Genomic DNA, 15,807 nt, shown 5'->3' with positions numbered 1-15,807 from the left:
TTATAGGAAAACATATTTCACTGAAAATATCAAAATGCTTCATTTCAAAAATGTTGAAACGAAACATTTATCACAGAATCACAGAACTGGAAGGGACCTTGAGAGGTCATCAAGTCCAGTCCCCTGCACTCAGGGCAGAACCAAGCACCATCTAGACTATCCCTGACAGGCGTTTGTCTAACCTGCCCTTAAAGATATCCAATGATGGAGATTCCACAACCTCCCTAGGCAATTTATTCCAGTGCCTAACCACCCTGACAGCTAGGAAGTTTTTCCTGATCACCAACCTAAACCACCCTTGCTGCAATTTAAGCCCATTGCTTCTTGTCCTATCCACAGAGGTTAAGGAGAACAATTGTTTTCCCTCCTCCTTGTAACAACCTTTTAGGTATTTGAAAACTGTTATCATGTCCCCTCTCAGTCTTCTCTTCTCCCGACTAAACAAAGCCAATTTTTTTCATCTTCCCTCATAGGTCATGTTTTCCAGATCCCTAATCATCCTTGTTGCTCTTCGCTGGACTCTCTCCAATTTGTCCATATCTTTCCTGAAATTTAGATTTGTTTTGTTTAGAGTTTTTTTCTGCCCAAAACAATTCAGTGAAACCAGCCTGAATGCGGGACATGTTTCACCGTCAGCGAATCTGCATTTGTTTGCTGAAAAAAAAATTAATATAAAAAATTTCACCTAGCTCTAGTCAGGAGTTTGACTATGATGTGGGGCAGTGGAAAGCTGGTTTTGTGTATTTGCTAGTGCAAGGACAATTGCTTACTGGCTGTCCTTCAGTAGAGTTCTGTGTGGATACACATTTCTATCCGCGGATATCTGCATCCGCAGATAGAAATTTGTATCCGTGCAGGGCTCTATCCATCAGTCTACAATAGCCATGAAACTATCACCCCTTGACAATACACATCTCCTATGCATAATGTACACAGATAAAATACTCAAATGTATTACATTTTATTAAACAGTAGAAAAACCCCAAACCTTGCAAACCATACAGCTGAAATCCAGGCCTATAAAAATTCCTTAAAATGCGGATAAAAGTTCAGAAGGAAGCGAAATGGTTGTTTGTGGTTTAGTCCAAGATCCTGTGAACTGGGAAACTGGACTGTAAGTGTGAGCTGACATGGAATGAAGCAACAGAGACCGCACTGGGCCCTACATCCAATAAAGTATTTAAAAAAATGCATCAGTAATGTCATAATCACCCTCTGCTTCTCATCAGTATAGCTCACAGCACTTTACAAAGGAGGTCAGCATCGCTATCCTTATTTTACAGATGGGGAAACTGAGGCAGAGGGCAGCAAAATTACTTGCTCAAGTTTGCTCTTTAAAGGGCTTCCTTGCAGTGTCTAGTTCTTAAATTCACAAACTCCTATGGAAGTGCTCTTCAGTGTTTTTGAAGTAGGGGCCACTTTGGCAAAACACCTTCAAATGTGAGAGCCAATGTGTAGGATTCAGTGGTGAGAGCTGCAGGGCGGGGCTGGGATTAGGGATTCAGGGTGCAGTAGGGGGGTCAGGGCTGGGGCAGAGCATTGGGATGCAGGGGGGGTGAGGGCCCTGGCGGGGGGTGGGTGCAGGCTCTGAGGTGGGGCCGGGAATGAGGAGTTTGGGGCGCAGGCAGGCTGCCCAGGGGATGGGGCCAGAGGACTTCCCCCAGCCCTCTCCCTGCGGGCAGCAGCTAGCTCCGGGGAAGGGGCCTCTTTGTCCCCCTGCTGGCAGGCAGCACGAAGCTCCATGGGACAGGGCCCTCGCTCTTAGAGGGAACTTAGGGAGCCGCACTTTAGGGTCAATGGGAGCAGCCACTGGCTCCCGGGCCTTGCAATGAAGACAACTGTTCTATGGGGATTTGGCTATGAACGGCTGGAGCTTCGTGCCGACTCAATATTCCACGGAGCAAAAGAGTCTGTGACCTCCAGCACTCTGGGAAATTGCTCTATGGATGGCTGAAGCTTCGCTGAAAATAGAACAAACTTGTATCTAGGATTTACCTTCCTCCAAGCCCATATCAACAGTGACAATATGCTGAAAGGAGAATATAAAGAAGAAACAAAAGCCACGTGACCTAGAAGCAGCCCAGGGCTAAGAGGCACCACACGCCTCAGTCTGATAGCACCAAGGTGCTTGAATCAGCAGGCAGCATCCTCCGACTGAGGGAAACTGAGGCATGGCGAGGGTAAAGCCAAAGTCTTGGAACGTAGGTGCCTAAACTTAGGACAATTCTTTAGGTGTCCAGTTTCCAGAAGTGCCAAACAACTGTAGCTCCCATGGAAGTAAAGGGTCAGTAAAGGGCTGGATAAGGTGAGGGAGGGATGGTGCGAGAGTCATCGAGGGCAGGATAGGGAGGGGACGGGGGCTGGGTGGGTCAGAGGGGCAGCACGGGAAGGGGACAGGGGGCCACATGGCGGTCACGGAGGGCAGGATGGGAAAGGGACAAAGGAACAACATGGGCGTCCACAAAGGGCAGCAGCTGTGCCCCGCAGAACTTTTATCCCTGGAACTGCTGTATGAAATTGAGACCCCAGCTTGACTCTCAGATCCCAGAGGCAAGCTTGCGATGCTGGCTGCTAACGAGGGGGTGGGGGTGGGGAGGAACCCCAGCAGCATCTGTTTACTTGTAAAATGAACCCATCTGATCTGGAGACACCAAAAGATAATAAATCAGTACTCCTAAGGTGAAGTTTTTTGCTCTCAGTTTTCAGAGTCTAACTGTGATTTAAGTCCTTCATTTCTGGCAGCCCCACTGTATGTCCGTGTTACTTTCCCTTCATCTATTATGCATACGGTTTGTTGCAGATCCAGCTTCTCATGGTGTAACACCTTGAAGAGCTGACAGCAGTCTCCATCAGAAATGCGCAGTTTGCATCTCCTCTGACTTCAAACCTGGAAAGAACAGCAAGATGTGGCTTGTACACACCCCTCATGACCCTGACTCAGTTTCCCTCCGAGGTTCCTAGAAATCAGCCGCTCAGCACAAAAGTCTTTAAACCATATCGCCGTCTTCTTGTGGTCTAATGTATTGAACATAGTCTGGCTCCCAAAGTCAGCCTCCTTTCACCCACCACTCTAGGTTCAGGGTTTCCACAGCCCTGCTTCCTGGGACTGGGTGGTTCAAGTCGGCCTCTCCAGCCTGCAAACGTACTTCCCTTTAGACCAGGGTTTCACTGCCCTCTTTCCAGGGACCAGATGCTGGTGGAGTGCTTTTTTTCCAGCAGCTCAGCCTCTGATTCACCCAAAGCCTCACCCTTATCACCTGATTGGGTCACTTGACCTCCATTTTCCCCCACCCAGGAGAGTTGGCTGCATCACTGGCGGGGTTGAGACACCCAGCCACCCAGCAATTTGGCCAAAGCATTATTGTACCATGCAGGCCCCGACCACACACACAGCCCATGGCAAAGCCAGACATGGAAACCAGACCTCCTGAGTTCCAGCTTTAAACACAGCACAGCCTGACACAACGTTCCAGCTGAGCAAAGAAACTCACAGGTTGTTGAATTTGGTGCCGTTTTCCCATTTCCAGTGATGATCGGAGCCCCTCTGGAGACCAATCCACGGATCTGTGGTGCCTTTATATCGCAGCACGAAATCCTTAGGGCGATAAAGAAGCGAAGAGGAAGCTCGTTATGTACAACGGCCTTCAGTGACTGCACACAGCATCATTCCACCCCATTCTTGTCGAAGAAGACTATCGTTCCATCACTCTATACAGCCCCGTTCCAGAGCATAAAGTGGTTTGGTTTTGGGGGAAATGTCACAACATCGCAAAGATCCAGCCTTCCTTCAGTCGCTCATTTTATTCCAAGTAGCGTTGCAGGCTCTTCAGCCATGTCACCAGGATGGACAAAAGTAACCCAGCGCATCATGCTCTCAAACTCTCCAGCAACGTGCAAAAGGGACTGTTTCCTGACCCTTGCTGGCACCACATCCAGGGCCACCCCAGAGCGCTGTGGGATCGCGGGACTGAACAAGAGCTGGGAACTTCATCACACAACACCTGGTGCAACGCCAGCTGCCACGGGCACTCAGACTGGCGCAACGGTCCTTAGTGGACTATGCGTGTTTGACGACGACGGTATGTATATATTTTAGAGCAGGGGAAAATGGAATTGCCATCCCGCGGGAAACTCTGAATTTTAGTTTTGTCCCGAGTCAGGACAAAAGGTTGAAAGTTCGAAATTCTTCATGGAATGAAATATTTCATTTTGGGAAAATAGGACTGTTTCATGTCAGCCTTATCAAACTGATTCATTCTGATAATTTTCCATCAAAAACTGTTTAAATTGACAAATTCTAGCAAAACATTTCCCGACTGTTCTGTTTGACAATTTTTGACCTGCTCTAGTATATGTGCTTTGCAAAATCAATTAGTCATGAGCGTTCATCCCAAGGAGGTATTTGGATTATAAGATCTTTGCAGCAGAGATTGTCTCTCGCTGTATGTCTGTGCAGCGCCCGGCACAATGGGGGCCTGATCTCAGCTGGGGCAGGGACTGTCTCTCGCTGTGTGTCTGGGCAGCGCCCGGCACAACGGGGCCCTGATCTCTGTGGGGGACCTCTAGACACTAATAAATAATAACAGAGTTTTTCAGACAAAATAGACCACTTTGGATCAACTTGCGACAGGAAGCCAAAATGCTTTTTGTAGGGAATAAGTGGCAATGACTACCATGCAGGATCCAATAACACGCATAGATGGAGTTCCTCTTAAAAACTCTTTGTGGCAGCCACCACTTTTCTGCCCAGCAGCAGTCCTTGCTCAGTTTAGCTACTGCCCACCAAGGGAACGAGTGGCTGTGTAGATTATTATGTACATGCACATGGGAGAGGAAACTGGAACAACCTGGCTTGTTTAGCAGGCCTGAGAGTGGATCTGATTGCTCCCTATAAATACATCACAGGATAAAACACCCGGGAAGGAGAAAAAGCCACTGAAGCTCAAAGCAAATGTTGGCACAAGAACAAATGGGGACAAACTGGCCATGAATAAATTCAGGCTGGAAATTGGAAGTTGCTACCCATCAAGGGAGGGAGGCTCTGGAACAGCTGACCAATAGGAGCAGGCAAGGGCAAACACCTAACAAACTTGAAGATGGAGCTTGATAAGTTTATTAACAAACTGGGTTGCCTGTGAAAGCAGGTCCTGGACTCAATAACCCTTTCTGTTTTATGTCCTTATCCTGAGAGACAGCGGCCACCCCAAGAGCTCACAGACAAGACAGACAATGGTGAGGATTATCAGCCCCATTTTACAGAGTGGGAACTGAGACCCCAGAGAGATCAAGATTTTCAAATGTACCTAGTGATTTTTGGGTGCCCATCGTGAGAAGCCTTAAAGGGCTCTGATTTTTAGAGGGCAGGAGTTTAGCAATTTCTCCAAATCAGGCCCTCTGAAGCCACCTGATATTGGGCAACCAAAAATTAGTCGTCACTTTGGAAAATCTTGGCAATAGGCTTATAATGAGAACTGCCTTTCAACTTACACTTTGAGATCTCAGCCATGACGACACAGATGCCAGTTGTGAGTTGAGCTGCTGAAACATCCATGCTATTTAGCATCTTTACCATTACAGGGACCAGAGGCTGCTATGAGCTTCACGGCTGGAACCCCGGAATGTGTCCGTCACGAGCATTCCAAACCCAGAACCCCGGAATGAGTCCGTCACTAGCATTCCAATTCTGGAACCCCAGAATTAATCAGTCACTAGCATTCCAAACCTAGAACCCTGGAATGAGTCAGTCACTATCACTGCAATCCCAGTCTATTGAGATTGCCATGCAGAACAAGAAATCAGTTTCTTCCTTACCAGGTCCTGCCGGGTGTCAATCACAGCCAGGGAGGCACCAAGTGAAGAGCAGTTATTCTTGCTGTAGGTCCAGTTCCCTTCGGCCTCTGAGAAATAGTAGCATTTCCCTTGGTATCCGACCCAGCCGTCCTCACACGAGGGGATGGAACGGCAGATTGAACACGAGGCAACGATGGGGAGTGGACATGACCGCTGGGTTTTAAATGCCATCACTGGAAAAGACAAAGAAAGAAACTGATTCTCTCCTGCCCCACTTCTCTGTTCACAGAGTCACGAATCAAAATAAGTCGCCCCAGATTTAGGCTTCAAAGACTCTTCAGCGTCTGGCTGCTGGCTGGAGGGTATGTGATAGGAAAGATCAGAAGTTAAGTCGTCCCTGTGCTCGGTTTCTGGGAGATAACTGGAGCCGGTTGGGAATTATTTGACAAAACGCTTCTTCAATTGGAAAATATCAATTTGTAAAAACTGAAACTTTTCACTGAAGCCGGTCGGTTTTGTTGGGAAGGTTTCTCGGGTCCAGGGGGGGAATTTCTGATTAAAACAAGAGACAGAGACACCCCAGAGTAGCCAATTGGTTAGGGCACTTTCAAGTGGTTGCTGGCCCCTTTTAAAGGGAGTCTGGGCCCAGGCTACAGGTGAGCTAAATTAAAGGGAATGAGCCTATCTAGGCAGTTAATAGACTAACAAGCACCTAGGCCTGATAAAAAGCCATCGAGGGCTCTGATGCAGGGAAGTGCTCATAGAAAGAGATACTCTCTTAAAGAATCCAGCCCAGGATGGGAAACAAACCCCAAGAACGAGGGCTGTACAATCCCCTGAACCCAAGGGGAGAGACTTTATTTCAAGTTTCTTTGGATGTAATAAAGTAGAACAGCAGCAGGGAAATTTTGCCTCATCCTCTTTTGGACTCTGCGTGGAGTTCTCAAGGGGTCCTGAGAGACGAGAAACCGAGACAAGACGACTGTAAGGCCATGCCTTGCTTCTACAGGCACTGATCTGGGAGGTGGGAAACCCGGGTTCAAGTCTTTGCTCAGAATCAGGCAGAGCTAGAAGTTAAGCCTGGCACTCTACCCACCAGGCTATTGCACCAGTCTGAGTGGAGAGAAGAAAAATTCTAAACACTCAACATTTCTCATGGAAATTCAATTTTGTTTACTCACCTACCAAAGAAATGAGAAATACAGCTATGACGAGAACTTCAACTACAACTCTAATCCTCCATCTAAAAAATCTGATACGTGCAGATTTACCCTCTGAAAGAGAAAAAGCCATTAGTATCCAAGTATTCAAAGGAGCTAGCCATGCATCAGACTTGCCCAAAACAAGCTGCTTTAATTTTCAGTTAAAGTTACCATACAACATCCCCCACCTGTTTTTAAAAGGGGAATGAGAAGTTAAAGATCTAGACAGGCTTCCACTTGACAATATTTATTTTTGATCTAATCTTGATAGCTGCCAACCTCTTGCCATCTCCACTGGCTAAAGCAGGGTCTGGTTGATTTCAGACATCTTTCAGGATCCCTTAGTCAAGTGGTTGTCCAACTTTGTTCTGACAGCCCTTGCTGGTTGTCTGCAGAGAGCTGCTTGGTCACATAGCACTGGCTCCTCTTCCTTGTTTCCAGCTACTAAATTACATGTGGTTAAGGCACAAGAATGGGACTCGGGACACTGGACACAATTTCCAGGTTTACTACTGAGTCCCTGTGTGTCCTTGGATAAGTCACTTACTCTTTGAGATTTCGCTCCCCATCTGTAAAATAGGGATTATAATCCTCTCTTTCTTCTACCCTCGTCTGTTCAGACTGTGAGTTCTTTGGGGCAGGGACGGCGTGTCTGTGCAGAAGCTGGTGCAATAGGGCCCTGATTTCACTTGGGTCAGGGACTATCTCTTACTGGGTGTCTGGGCGGCGCCCGGCACAACGGGGCCCTGAACTCAGCTGGGGCAGGGACGGTCTCTCGCTGTGGGTCTCTGCGGCGCCCGGCACAACGGGGTTCTGATCATGACTGGGGGCTGAGTCTAGGCCCTATAATACATACTTACATTTTTATTATTATAGGCAGCTAGAAGTACAAACCAGGGATCTATGTTCAAAGCAGTGGGCACAAATAGCTGATACTGAAGCCTACGTCACTACTAATCTGCTGAAAATTAAGCATTAAAGTGTTAGCAGGATTGGGGCCTTCAGACCAAAAACGAAAGGCATGATAAGGTTTCCTTCAACCTGGACCATATACTCTATTCTCTACCAGATTTACTGGGTTAAAATAAGGCTGCAGAATTGCGCCAATTTCACTCAGCTGTGTGGTTTTGAACCAGTACAGCAAAACTAACACAAAAGGTGGTGTGACTGCTTTTATTTCAGTTTCAGAGTATCTCAGTTCTTAGAATCATAGAAATGTTGGGCTGGAAGGAATCTCAAGAAGTCATCAAGTCCAGCCCCCTGCGCTGAGGCAGGACCAAGTAAACCTAGACCATCCCTGATAGGCGTTTGTCCGATCTGTTCTTAAAAACCTCCAACAATAGGGATTCCCTTGGAAGTCTATTCCTGAACATAAGAATGGCCACACTGGGTCAGACCAAAGGTCCATCTAGCCCAGTAGCCTGTCTTCCCACAGTGGCCAGTGCCAGGTGCCCCAGAGGGAATGAACAGAACAGGGAATCATCAAGTGATCCATCCCCTGTCGCCCATTCCCAGCTTCTGGCAAACAGTGGCTAGGGACACCATCCCTGCCCATCCTGGCTAATAGCCATTGATGGACCTAGCCTCCATAAACATAACTACCCTAGAGTTGGAAAGTTTTTCCTCACATCGAACCTAAATCTTCCTTGCTGCAGATTAGGCCCATTACTTCTTGTCCTGCCTTCGGTGGCCATGGAGGACAATTTATCACAGTCTTCTTTAGAACATATCTGAAGACTGTTATCAGGTCCCCTCTCAGTCTTCTTTTACAGGTCTGTTATAGGCGCTAGTTCTAGAAGTTTAGCACAAGCATAGCCATTTGTGCTTTCAGCTCTGCAGATCCTTGGTTCAAACCCCGGAGTGTTGGCCAAGATAGCAGCCACCAAATGTAGACAAGGCCTCAGGCTTATAAATGGGCTATAACCTTAAGCTTTGGAATTGCCTATCAAATGCCTCCATAATATCAGCAGTTGAGCTGTCCTGGATCAAGAGATGTTTCGCTATATGGGTCATATTATCAGAACAGGGGTTGGCAGCCTTCGACAAGCAGCCCATCAGGGTAATCCTGCACCGCTTCCCGCAGCTCCCATTGGCCAGGAATGGCGAACCGCAGCCATTGGGAGCTGTAGGGAGCCATGCCTGCGGATGGTCAACGTAAACAAAATGTCTCATAGCCCGCCAGCGGATTACCCTGATGGGCCACGTGCCGAAGATTGCCGACCCCTGCATTAGAAGATAAGTCTGGCTATTCAGGTGTTCCTGGTGTTTCTGCCTAGGTTAAGTTTCAAGGGCTGTTGCTTGGAGTATCTTGGCAACAACTGGCTTTTGTTTAATAAGAGAAGAAAATATGGCCCAGCCCCACAAAATCGGTGTAGCTCTATACCTTCAATGCAGCTATGCTAATTTACACCATCTATGGATCTGACCCAAAATAGCAGACCCCTCCTAACTCCGTAGCCCTGTCTAGATTAGGATTTCGAGGTGTGACGTCAGGCCATGCCAATTAGACTGAGCTAGCTAACCATCTCCTAAAGTTCTAATCAAGGAAAGACAACAATTTGCACTTTGACACATGCTAAGATGATGGAGCTGAAGCCTACAGGGAAGTTTAGGCTTTGACTCAACTAGCTTAGCATGTGTTAAAAATACGTATGTTCTATGCCACCTCTGGCTGGCTCCTGCTTCCTCTGAAAAATCGGCTGTTCAAACCTTCCCAGATGCTCAGGGTCTAATCCTTTACAACACGCTTTACTCCCCATGTCCCCAGAAAGAAAGAGGAAGGAATGCCCATCCCATTACCCTTTTCAAACGAGTTGCAACGTTGCACCTTTACAGAATGAGAATTCGTTTTCTCCATCTTTCCTCTCCGTCTGGGAAGCGAGCTATCCGTGTGTCCCAACCAACTCTTTCACTGATATAGAATTACTCCCGATCAGCTGTGACAGTTCTGGCTTCAGGGTCTTTTCTTCCTAAGGTTTCTCCACTTGAGTCATAGTCTGCTCTGTTTTTATACCAGACGATAAAAGAAAACAGACAAGAGTTCACTGGATGCAATTAATTTAAACTTTCAAGACAAATAAATTGAAATATTTTCGGCAGCATAGAATCATAAGGAGCTGGAAGGAACCTGAAGAGGTCATCTAGTCTAGTCCATCCCTGCATGCTGAGGCAGGAATAAGTAAACCTAGACCATCCCGATAGGTGTTTGTCTAACCTATTCTTAAAAACCTGGGGATTCCACAACCTCCATTGGTAACCTATTTCAGCGCTTAACTATCATTAGAATTAGAAAGTTTATCCTAATAGACAACCGAACTCTCCCTTGCTGCAGACTGTGCCTATTATTTCTTGTCCTACCTCTGGAAGGCTTGGAGACCAATTGATCACCATCCTCCTTCTAATAATCTTTTACGTATTTGAAGACTCTTAGCAAGTCCCCCCTCAGCCATCTCTTCTCTAGACTAAACATGCCCAATTCTTTCAACATTTCCTCATGCGTCATGTTTTCTAAACCTCTGATCTTTTTTGTTGCTCTCCTCTGGATTCTCTCCAATCTTTCTGAAAGTGCAGTGCACCAGACTGGACATAATACTCCAGCTGAGGCCCCACAAGTGCTGAGTAGAGCGGAACAATTACCTCCCATGTCTTACGTACAACCCTCCTGTTAATACACCCCAGAACTGCACGTTGTTAATACAGCCCAGCATGAGTCAATCTGTTGGCCGCACTGCCACAATTAGCCAAAGGAGAATTCGGGGGCTGAGTTTAAAGAAAAATGGATTTGTTCTACCAGCAACAATATTTTGTCTTCGTGAGCATTTACTAGTGCTGTTGTAATTGAGGTCGCAAACCTGTTTCCATTCTAATCACCTTTCCCTACCAATTTTCAGTCACTCGTAACTTCTGAGATATTCATCACAGGTGCTGAAATTTTCCTTTACCAAAAATCTGTATTTGGGAAGAAAAAGTGTGTTTTGGGCAGTGAGAGGACAGACATCTGGGTTGTTCTTTGAGGTCCAGATCTTCAAAGGTATTTAGGTGCTTAACTCATATTGATTTCAGTGGGAGTTAGTAAGAGGTTGGAAAATGGAAGCCCAAGTTAAACGAAAGTTAGGGGCCTAACCCGCTTTTGAAAATACCACTAGGCACCTATCTGCATTTGTAGGTGTCTAAATACTTTTCAAAATCTCTTGCTCCTGGTGCCGGTGTCATTTTTGAAAATTTTGCTCTACCTGATTGGTCCAACGGCACACCTGGAGTTTATGGCAGAGTCAAGAATTGAACCCCAGGTCTTTTGAGTCCCAGTCTTAGCCACAAGACTAGTCTTCATCTTGTAATACCTGGCTCTTACCTTAAGAAGATCTCCAAGCACTTTGGTTTCACTACTGCCATTGTACAGAGGGGGGAACACTAAGGCACTGAGAGAAGTGACTGACTTGTGGTCACGCAGCAGAGCCCGGAATAGAACCCAGGTCTTGCAAATTCCAGTCTAGTTCACTGCTCGCTAGGCCACAGTGCACCGTCCCTCTCAGGCTGAACTCTTTCTTCCCAACCCAGTGTTTTCTCCTCGGGTGCTCGTTAGTACTAAGCTTACCAATTTACCAACATTTTCCCTATCACCAGGTTGCAATGCTGGAATTCTCCACTGCGTGTCAGCGTTACACGCAGCTATGTCTCCCTTGCCAAGCAAGAACGCACCAGAATGTTCTGGATCGTTACATGAAATTGATAAGGCCAGTCGAATATTTTCCATCATAACTTTTTCCCCCATAGAAACTGGATTTTTGACTATACAAAATTACCCCCAAAATCTACAGCTGTCTAACTGTCCCCCACCCAAAACTTCCTTTCACCCAGCTCTTCTTTGGATGCTACACCAACTTTCCCACCTCATCACCCTCCCACCCCTGCATTTCCCTCTCAGAACTCTTCTTTTCACCCCTCTGCACTCCATTCCCTGCCTTCCCCTCAGACCCCCTCCCACTAGTCTCCTAATATACGAATCATAACTCACCCTGTTTCCTGCAGCATCAACTCTGAATCTAGAAGAACTGCTCCACTGGGAGAGAATTGTGCAAGTGATGTTCAGTCTCACGCTGGTAACTGGGCAAAACACCCTAATTGGGGGAGGAGTTGCCACGCATGTAAACCAGCGAGAAAGCCGTGAGAGAGCATTCAACAACACAGCAACCTGCCACCAATCAGGAGTCTACTGTAGTGGTAAATGTACCCCCTTGCCCTTTTGGGAGCACAAGAGAAGGGGAACTGCCAGCCACAGAGGCTGAAACTGAAAAAGACTTTCTGAGCTTGAACGACAGTGGACTAGAAACGCTGACTGAAAACCACAGGAACCAACTACAGCTAGAGCTCGGCAAATAACAGATTTTTTTGATTTGCTGGCAATTCTTAAAAAAATCGGGGTGGGGGGAATTACAGAAGGGACCAATGTGATTATCTATTCTGACCTCCTGCATAACACAGGCTAGAGACCCTCCACAAAGTAATTCCTTTTGTTTCAGCTCAGCTTGTTTCAACGTTGAACTTTTTTTAAACATTTGATTGACGTTCTTAAAAAAAAGGGGGGGGGGGATTTTGAACCCAAAACAAACAAGTTTCAAACTAAGCAAAGTGTGTCCTTTTGAAAAACTGTCAAAATGAAACTTCTGATTTGTTTTGGAATTTTTGTTCCCCACCCACGCAATTAAAACAATTCAGTGAAATCAACACAAATTCACAAAATGTTTCAGGGGCACCAAATCAGATTTGGGAATCCAGTTTGGGAATATTTTAATGAAGTCCCTCTACCTGTGGGTAAGACAGGCATTATATTTCATTTAACTATTTTAGTTAAAAACAATTTTAACAAAAACAAACCTGATTTTAAAAACCTTGAATGTTTAACTAAATTCAAAAATTCATATGCTTGTTGTGTTAAAATATTATGTTTGCTGTTGAAGAAAAAAATCCAGAATACATAACGTGGTTGTTTTAGTTAAATAAAACAATTGAAATGTCTGTCTGGTGATGTTCTCCTCCTAATACAGTCTGGCAAGAAAATCCTCCAAATAATTAATGATTAACATGTTGAATTGGAGATAGTTCACCTCCCAATGACTTCATAAATATCTGCTTCAATTACCTTTGGTAAATGAAATAACCAAACAATCATTCCTTTTCTGAGATAGCTGTAAAACTCTTATTCAGAATAAATCACGGTTTAAAAATGGATCATGTGTACCTTCTAAAAATGAAACCGACATCTACCTCTGAGTTGTGAAGAATATGTATTAAGGTTATAACCACCAACAAGAATGCACTTTTATGTAGAAAACCATGATTCAATCGAGTCTTCCTGACTCATGATTTAAATCAAATCCACCCCGGTATTTTCCAATGAAAAAAGCTGACCCTTAAAAGCACAGCTTTGTAGTTATTAGCTTATTCCACCCCGCATGAGCAAAACAAGCTGCACCAGTAAAAGCATCGTTTGGCTCATATAACTGCATCTATGCACCCCAAACCGACAGCTATGCCGGCAAAGGTCTGTACTGTAAACATGACTCTTGTCTACACAGAAAATTTTTCCCAGTTATATAAGTAGAGTGAAACTGATACAGATATAATTTCTGTTGCGGATACTCTTATTCCAGAATAAGGCCTGGTGTAGTCTTCACAGGCGCCGACTTTCTTCTTTTCCGGTGGGTGCCCCAAGGCCCTGCGCCCACTCCACCCCTTCCCCCAAAGCCCCACCATCGCTCTGCCTCTGCCCCTCCCCTTAGGCCCCACTGTGCCCTCTCCCCAAGTGTGCCCTGCCTAGGGATGTAACTAGTGTTTTAAAAAAGTAAATGTCTAAACTAGTAAAACTGTCCCAGTTAAACGTTTAACCACTAGGCTCCACTGCCGCCCTGCGTGCCCAGGATCCCGGCTGCCGCGCTGCGTGCCTGGGGCTCTGCTGCTGCCCTCCGCACAGGGTCCCAGCTGCTGACCCCGCGCCCGAGGTCCCAGCTGCCGACCCCACACCCAGGGCTCTTCTGCCGCCCCGTCCCCGGGTATTCCACTCACTGCTGGCCCCGTGCTGGGGACTCCATCGCTGGCCCTGCACGTAGGGTACCGGCTGCCACCTTGTGCAGAGCCCTGGGGGCAGGACTGGCATCTGGAACCCCGGGGGCAGGGCTGGCAACTGGGATCCTGGTGTGGGCGGGGAGCAGAAGCATGGATCCATGGCGTGGGGCTGGCAGTGGAATCCCGCCGTGGAGTTTAAATGTTAACCAGAATACCTTACCGATAAGACTGATGCTTACCGGTTAACTGGCTGACTTTTATATCCCTAACCCCACCCTCGCTTCCCACCTCCCTCCAGCGACTCCCAGCTCCCATCCACCTCCAAACAGCTGATCGGTGGGTGGCTGTTGAGCACCCACTTTTTTTTTCCGGGGGTGCTCCAGCCCGGGAGCCCCCCCAGAGTCAGTGCCTATGGTACCCTTAAAACTTACCGTACGTCTACACTGCAGTGGCTACGGGAGCGCAGCTGTCACTGCAGCTGTACCTTGGTACTGCAGACGTTTTCTACAACGACACAAGGGGTTTTTCCATCAATGTAGGTAGCCCTCGCCTCCGAGAAGGAGCAGCTAGAGGGACAAGAGAACTCTTCTTCACTGCGTCCATAGTGGCGTCCATATGGCGTCCATAGTAGCGTCCATATGGACCTCGCCGCGTTCATAGTGACCTAACCACGCCACAACAGGGTGTGAAATTTTATACATACAAGCAACGTAACTAGGTCAACCTAATTTTTATGCGTAGAGCAGGGCCAGGGCACCTTTATACCTTGCGCTGCTTGTGACGCTGTAGAAAAGAAACACGCTTCCTGTTTACAAAAATGTAACGTGTCACCACTGTTGCACAACTCGTGATAAACCTTATGCAAAGTACGCCACGTAAGGTATACATCCAGGCTAGGGTCCCCCACCATCACTGAAGAATGCAAGCGCGAAACTACAGTCTAAAATAGCTTTTCTATTTATCCGTTTGGCGCCAGATGTCGCGAGTCACATATCACTTCTGGAAGGCTCTGCAAGATCAGTGATCCCAAGGGATAAAAACCTGGATAGAATGTTGTAACAAAAGCCTATGTCCTAAAATGTCACCTACCTGTCTGCTATGTAAATCCAACAGTTTTAGAGGCCGCTTTGTTTGTTTAGATAAATTCCAAGAGAGATTTGTTGGCCGCGCCCTCACAGACACACAAGTCCGGGAGCGGAAGAGCCAGTTGAATCCTACAGTAGAGCTGAGTGAATGGATTTATTTTTTGTTGTTGTTTGGTTTTGTTTAGGGATTGCCCCCTCTGATGTCCCTTCATGTCATGTTCCAGCAGGATGGCTGCCTTCTCGTTCACTGTGTTCTCTCTCATCTATTCCTGTCTCCTTCTTTTTGTCACAGCCCATGGCACTGTCACGTCATGCCTAGTGGTCGGAGCTGGAGTCAGCGCCAAGGGTCAGAGCTAGGTTCAGGAACCAAGCAGGGGAGCAGGGCTGAAGTGTACCGGAGCAGGACTGCAACAAAGCAGGAGCAGGGCTGGGAACGATGCAGACACAAGAGGGATCACAGGTACAGGCTTAAACATTGAGCAAGTTCTGGCCTGGGGCTGCAACTGGGTTTGTCTCTGTTCAGTCCTCCAGTGTAAACAAGGGCTTAAAGCAGGAGATCTCCCAAGAAATGTTTTTGTGGCCTCGGAGTGTGGCCACTAACTCTTGCTGGTGGCTGCTCTGACAATTTTTCCTAAAATACTTACTTAACTTTAAGAAAAACAAATAAA

General features: G+C 46.8%; 1 protein-coding gene across 3 annotated transcripts in view; it reads right to left on the bottom strand.

The window, feature by feature from the left end:
* Positions 1 to 15,807, bottom strand: part of LOC311530422 (C-type lectin domain family 2 member B-like) — a 24,888-nt gene continuing 9,081 nt past the window's right edge. For 2 of the 3 annotated variants that reach the window (XM_084647000.1, XM_084647002.1), the window contains exons 2-6: positions 9,792 to 9,993; positions 6,972 to 7,064; positions 5,812 to 6,023; positions 3,492 to 3,595; positions 1 to 2,887 (exon numbers count right to left, since the gene is read on the bottom strand). In XM_084647000.1, coding sequence (XP_084503126.1) covers positions 2,779 to 2,887; positions 3,492 to 3,595; positions 5,812 to 6,023; positions 6,972 to 7,064; positions 9,792 to 9,849 — 576 coding nt within the window. In that variant the 5' untranslated portion in view covers positions 9,850 to 9,993 and the 3' untranslated portion in view covers positions 1 to 2,778. Of the gene's footprint in view, positions 2,888 to 3,491; positions 3,596 to 5,811; positions 6,024 to 6,971; positions 7,065 to 9,791; positions 9,994 to 12,006; positions 12,548 to 15,807 lie in introns of those variants that run through there. The other variant, XM_084647001.1, reaches the window with a different exon arrangement.

Source organism: Lepidochelys olivacea, assembly GCF_965140295.1.
Source record: "Lepidochelys olivacea isolate rLepOli2 genome assembly, chromosome: 14".
NCBI lineage: Eukaryota > Metazoa > Chordata > Testudines > Cheloniidae > Lepidochelys > Lepidochelys olivacea.
The sequence above is the reverse complement of the archived record's forward strand: the minus strand, read 5'-3'. Positions and strand labels throughout refer to the sequence as shown.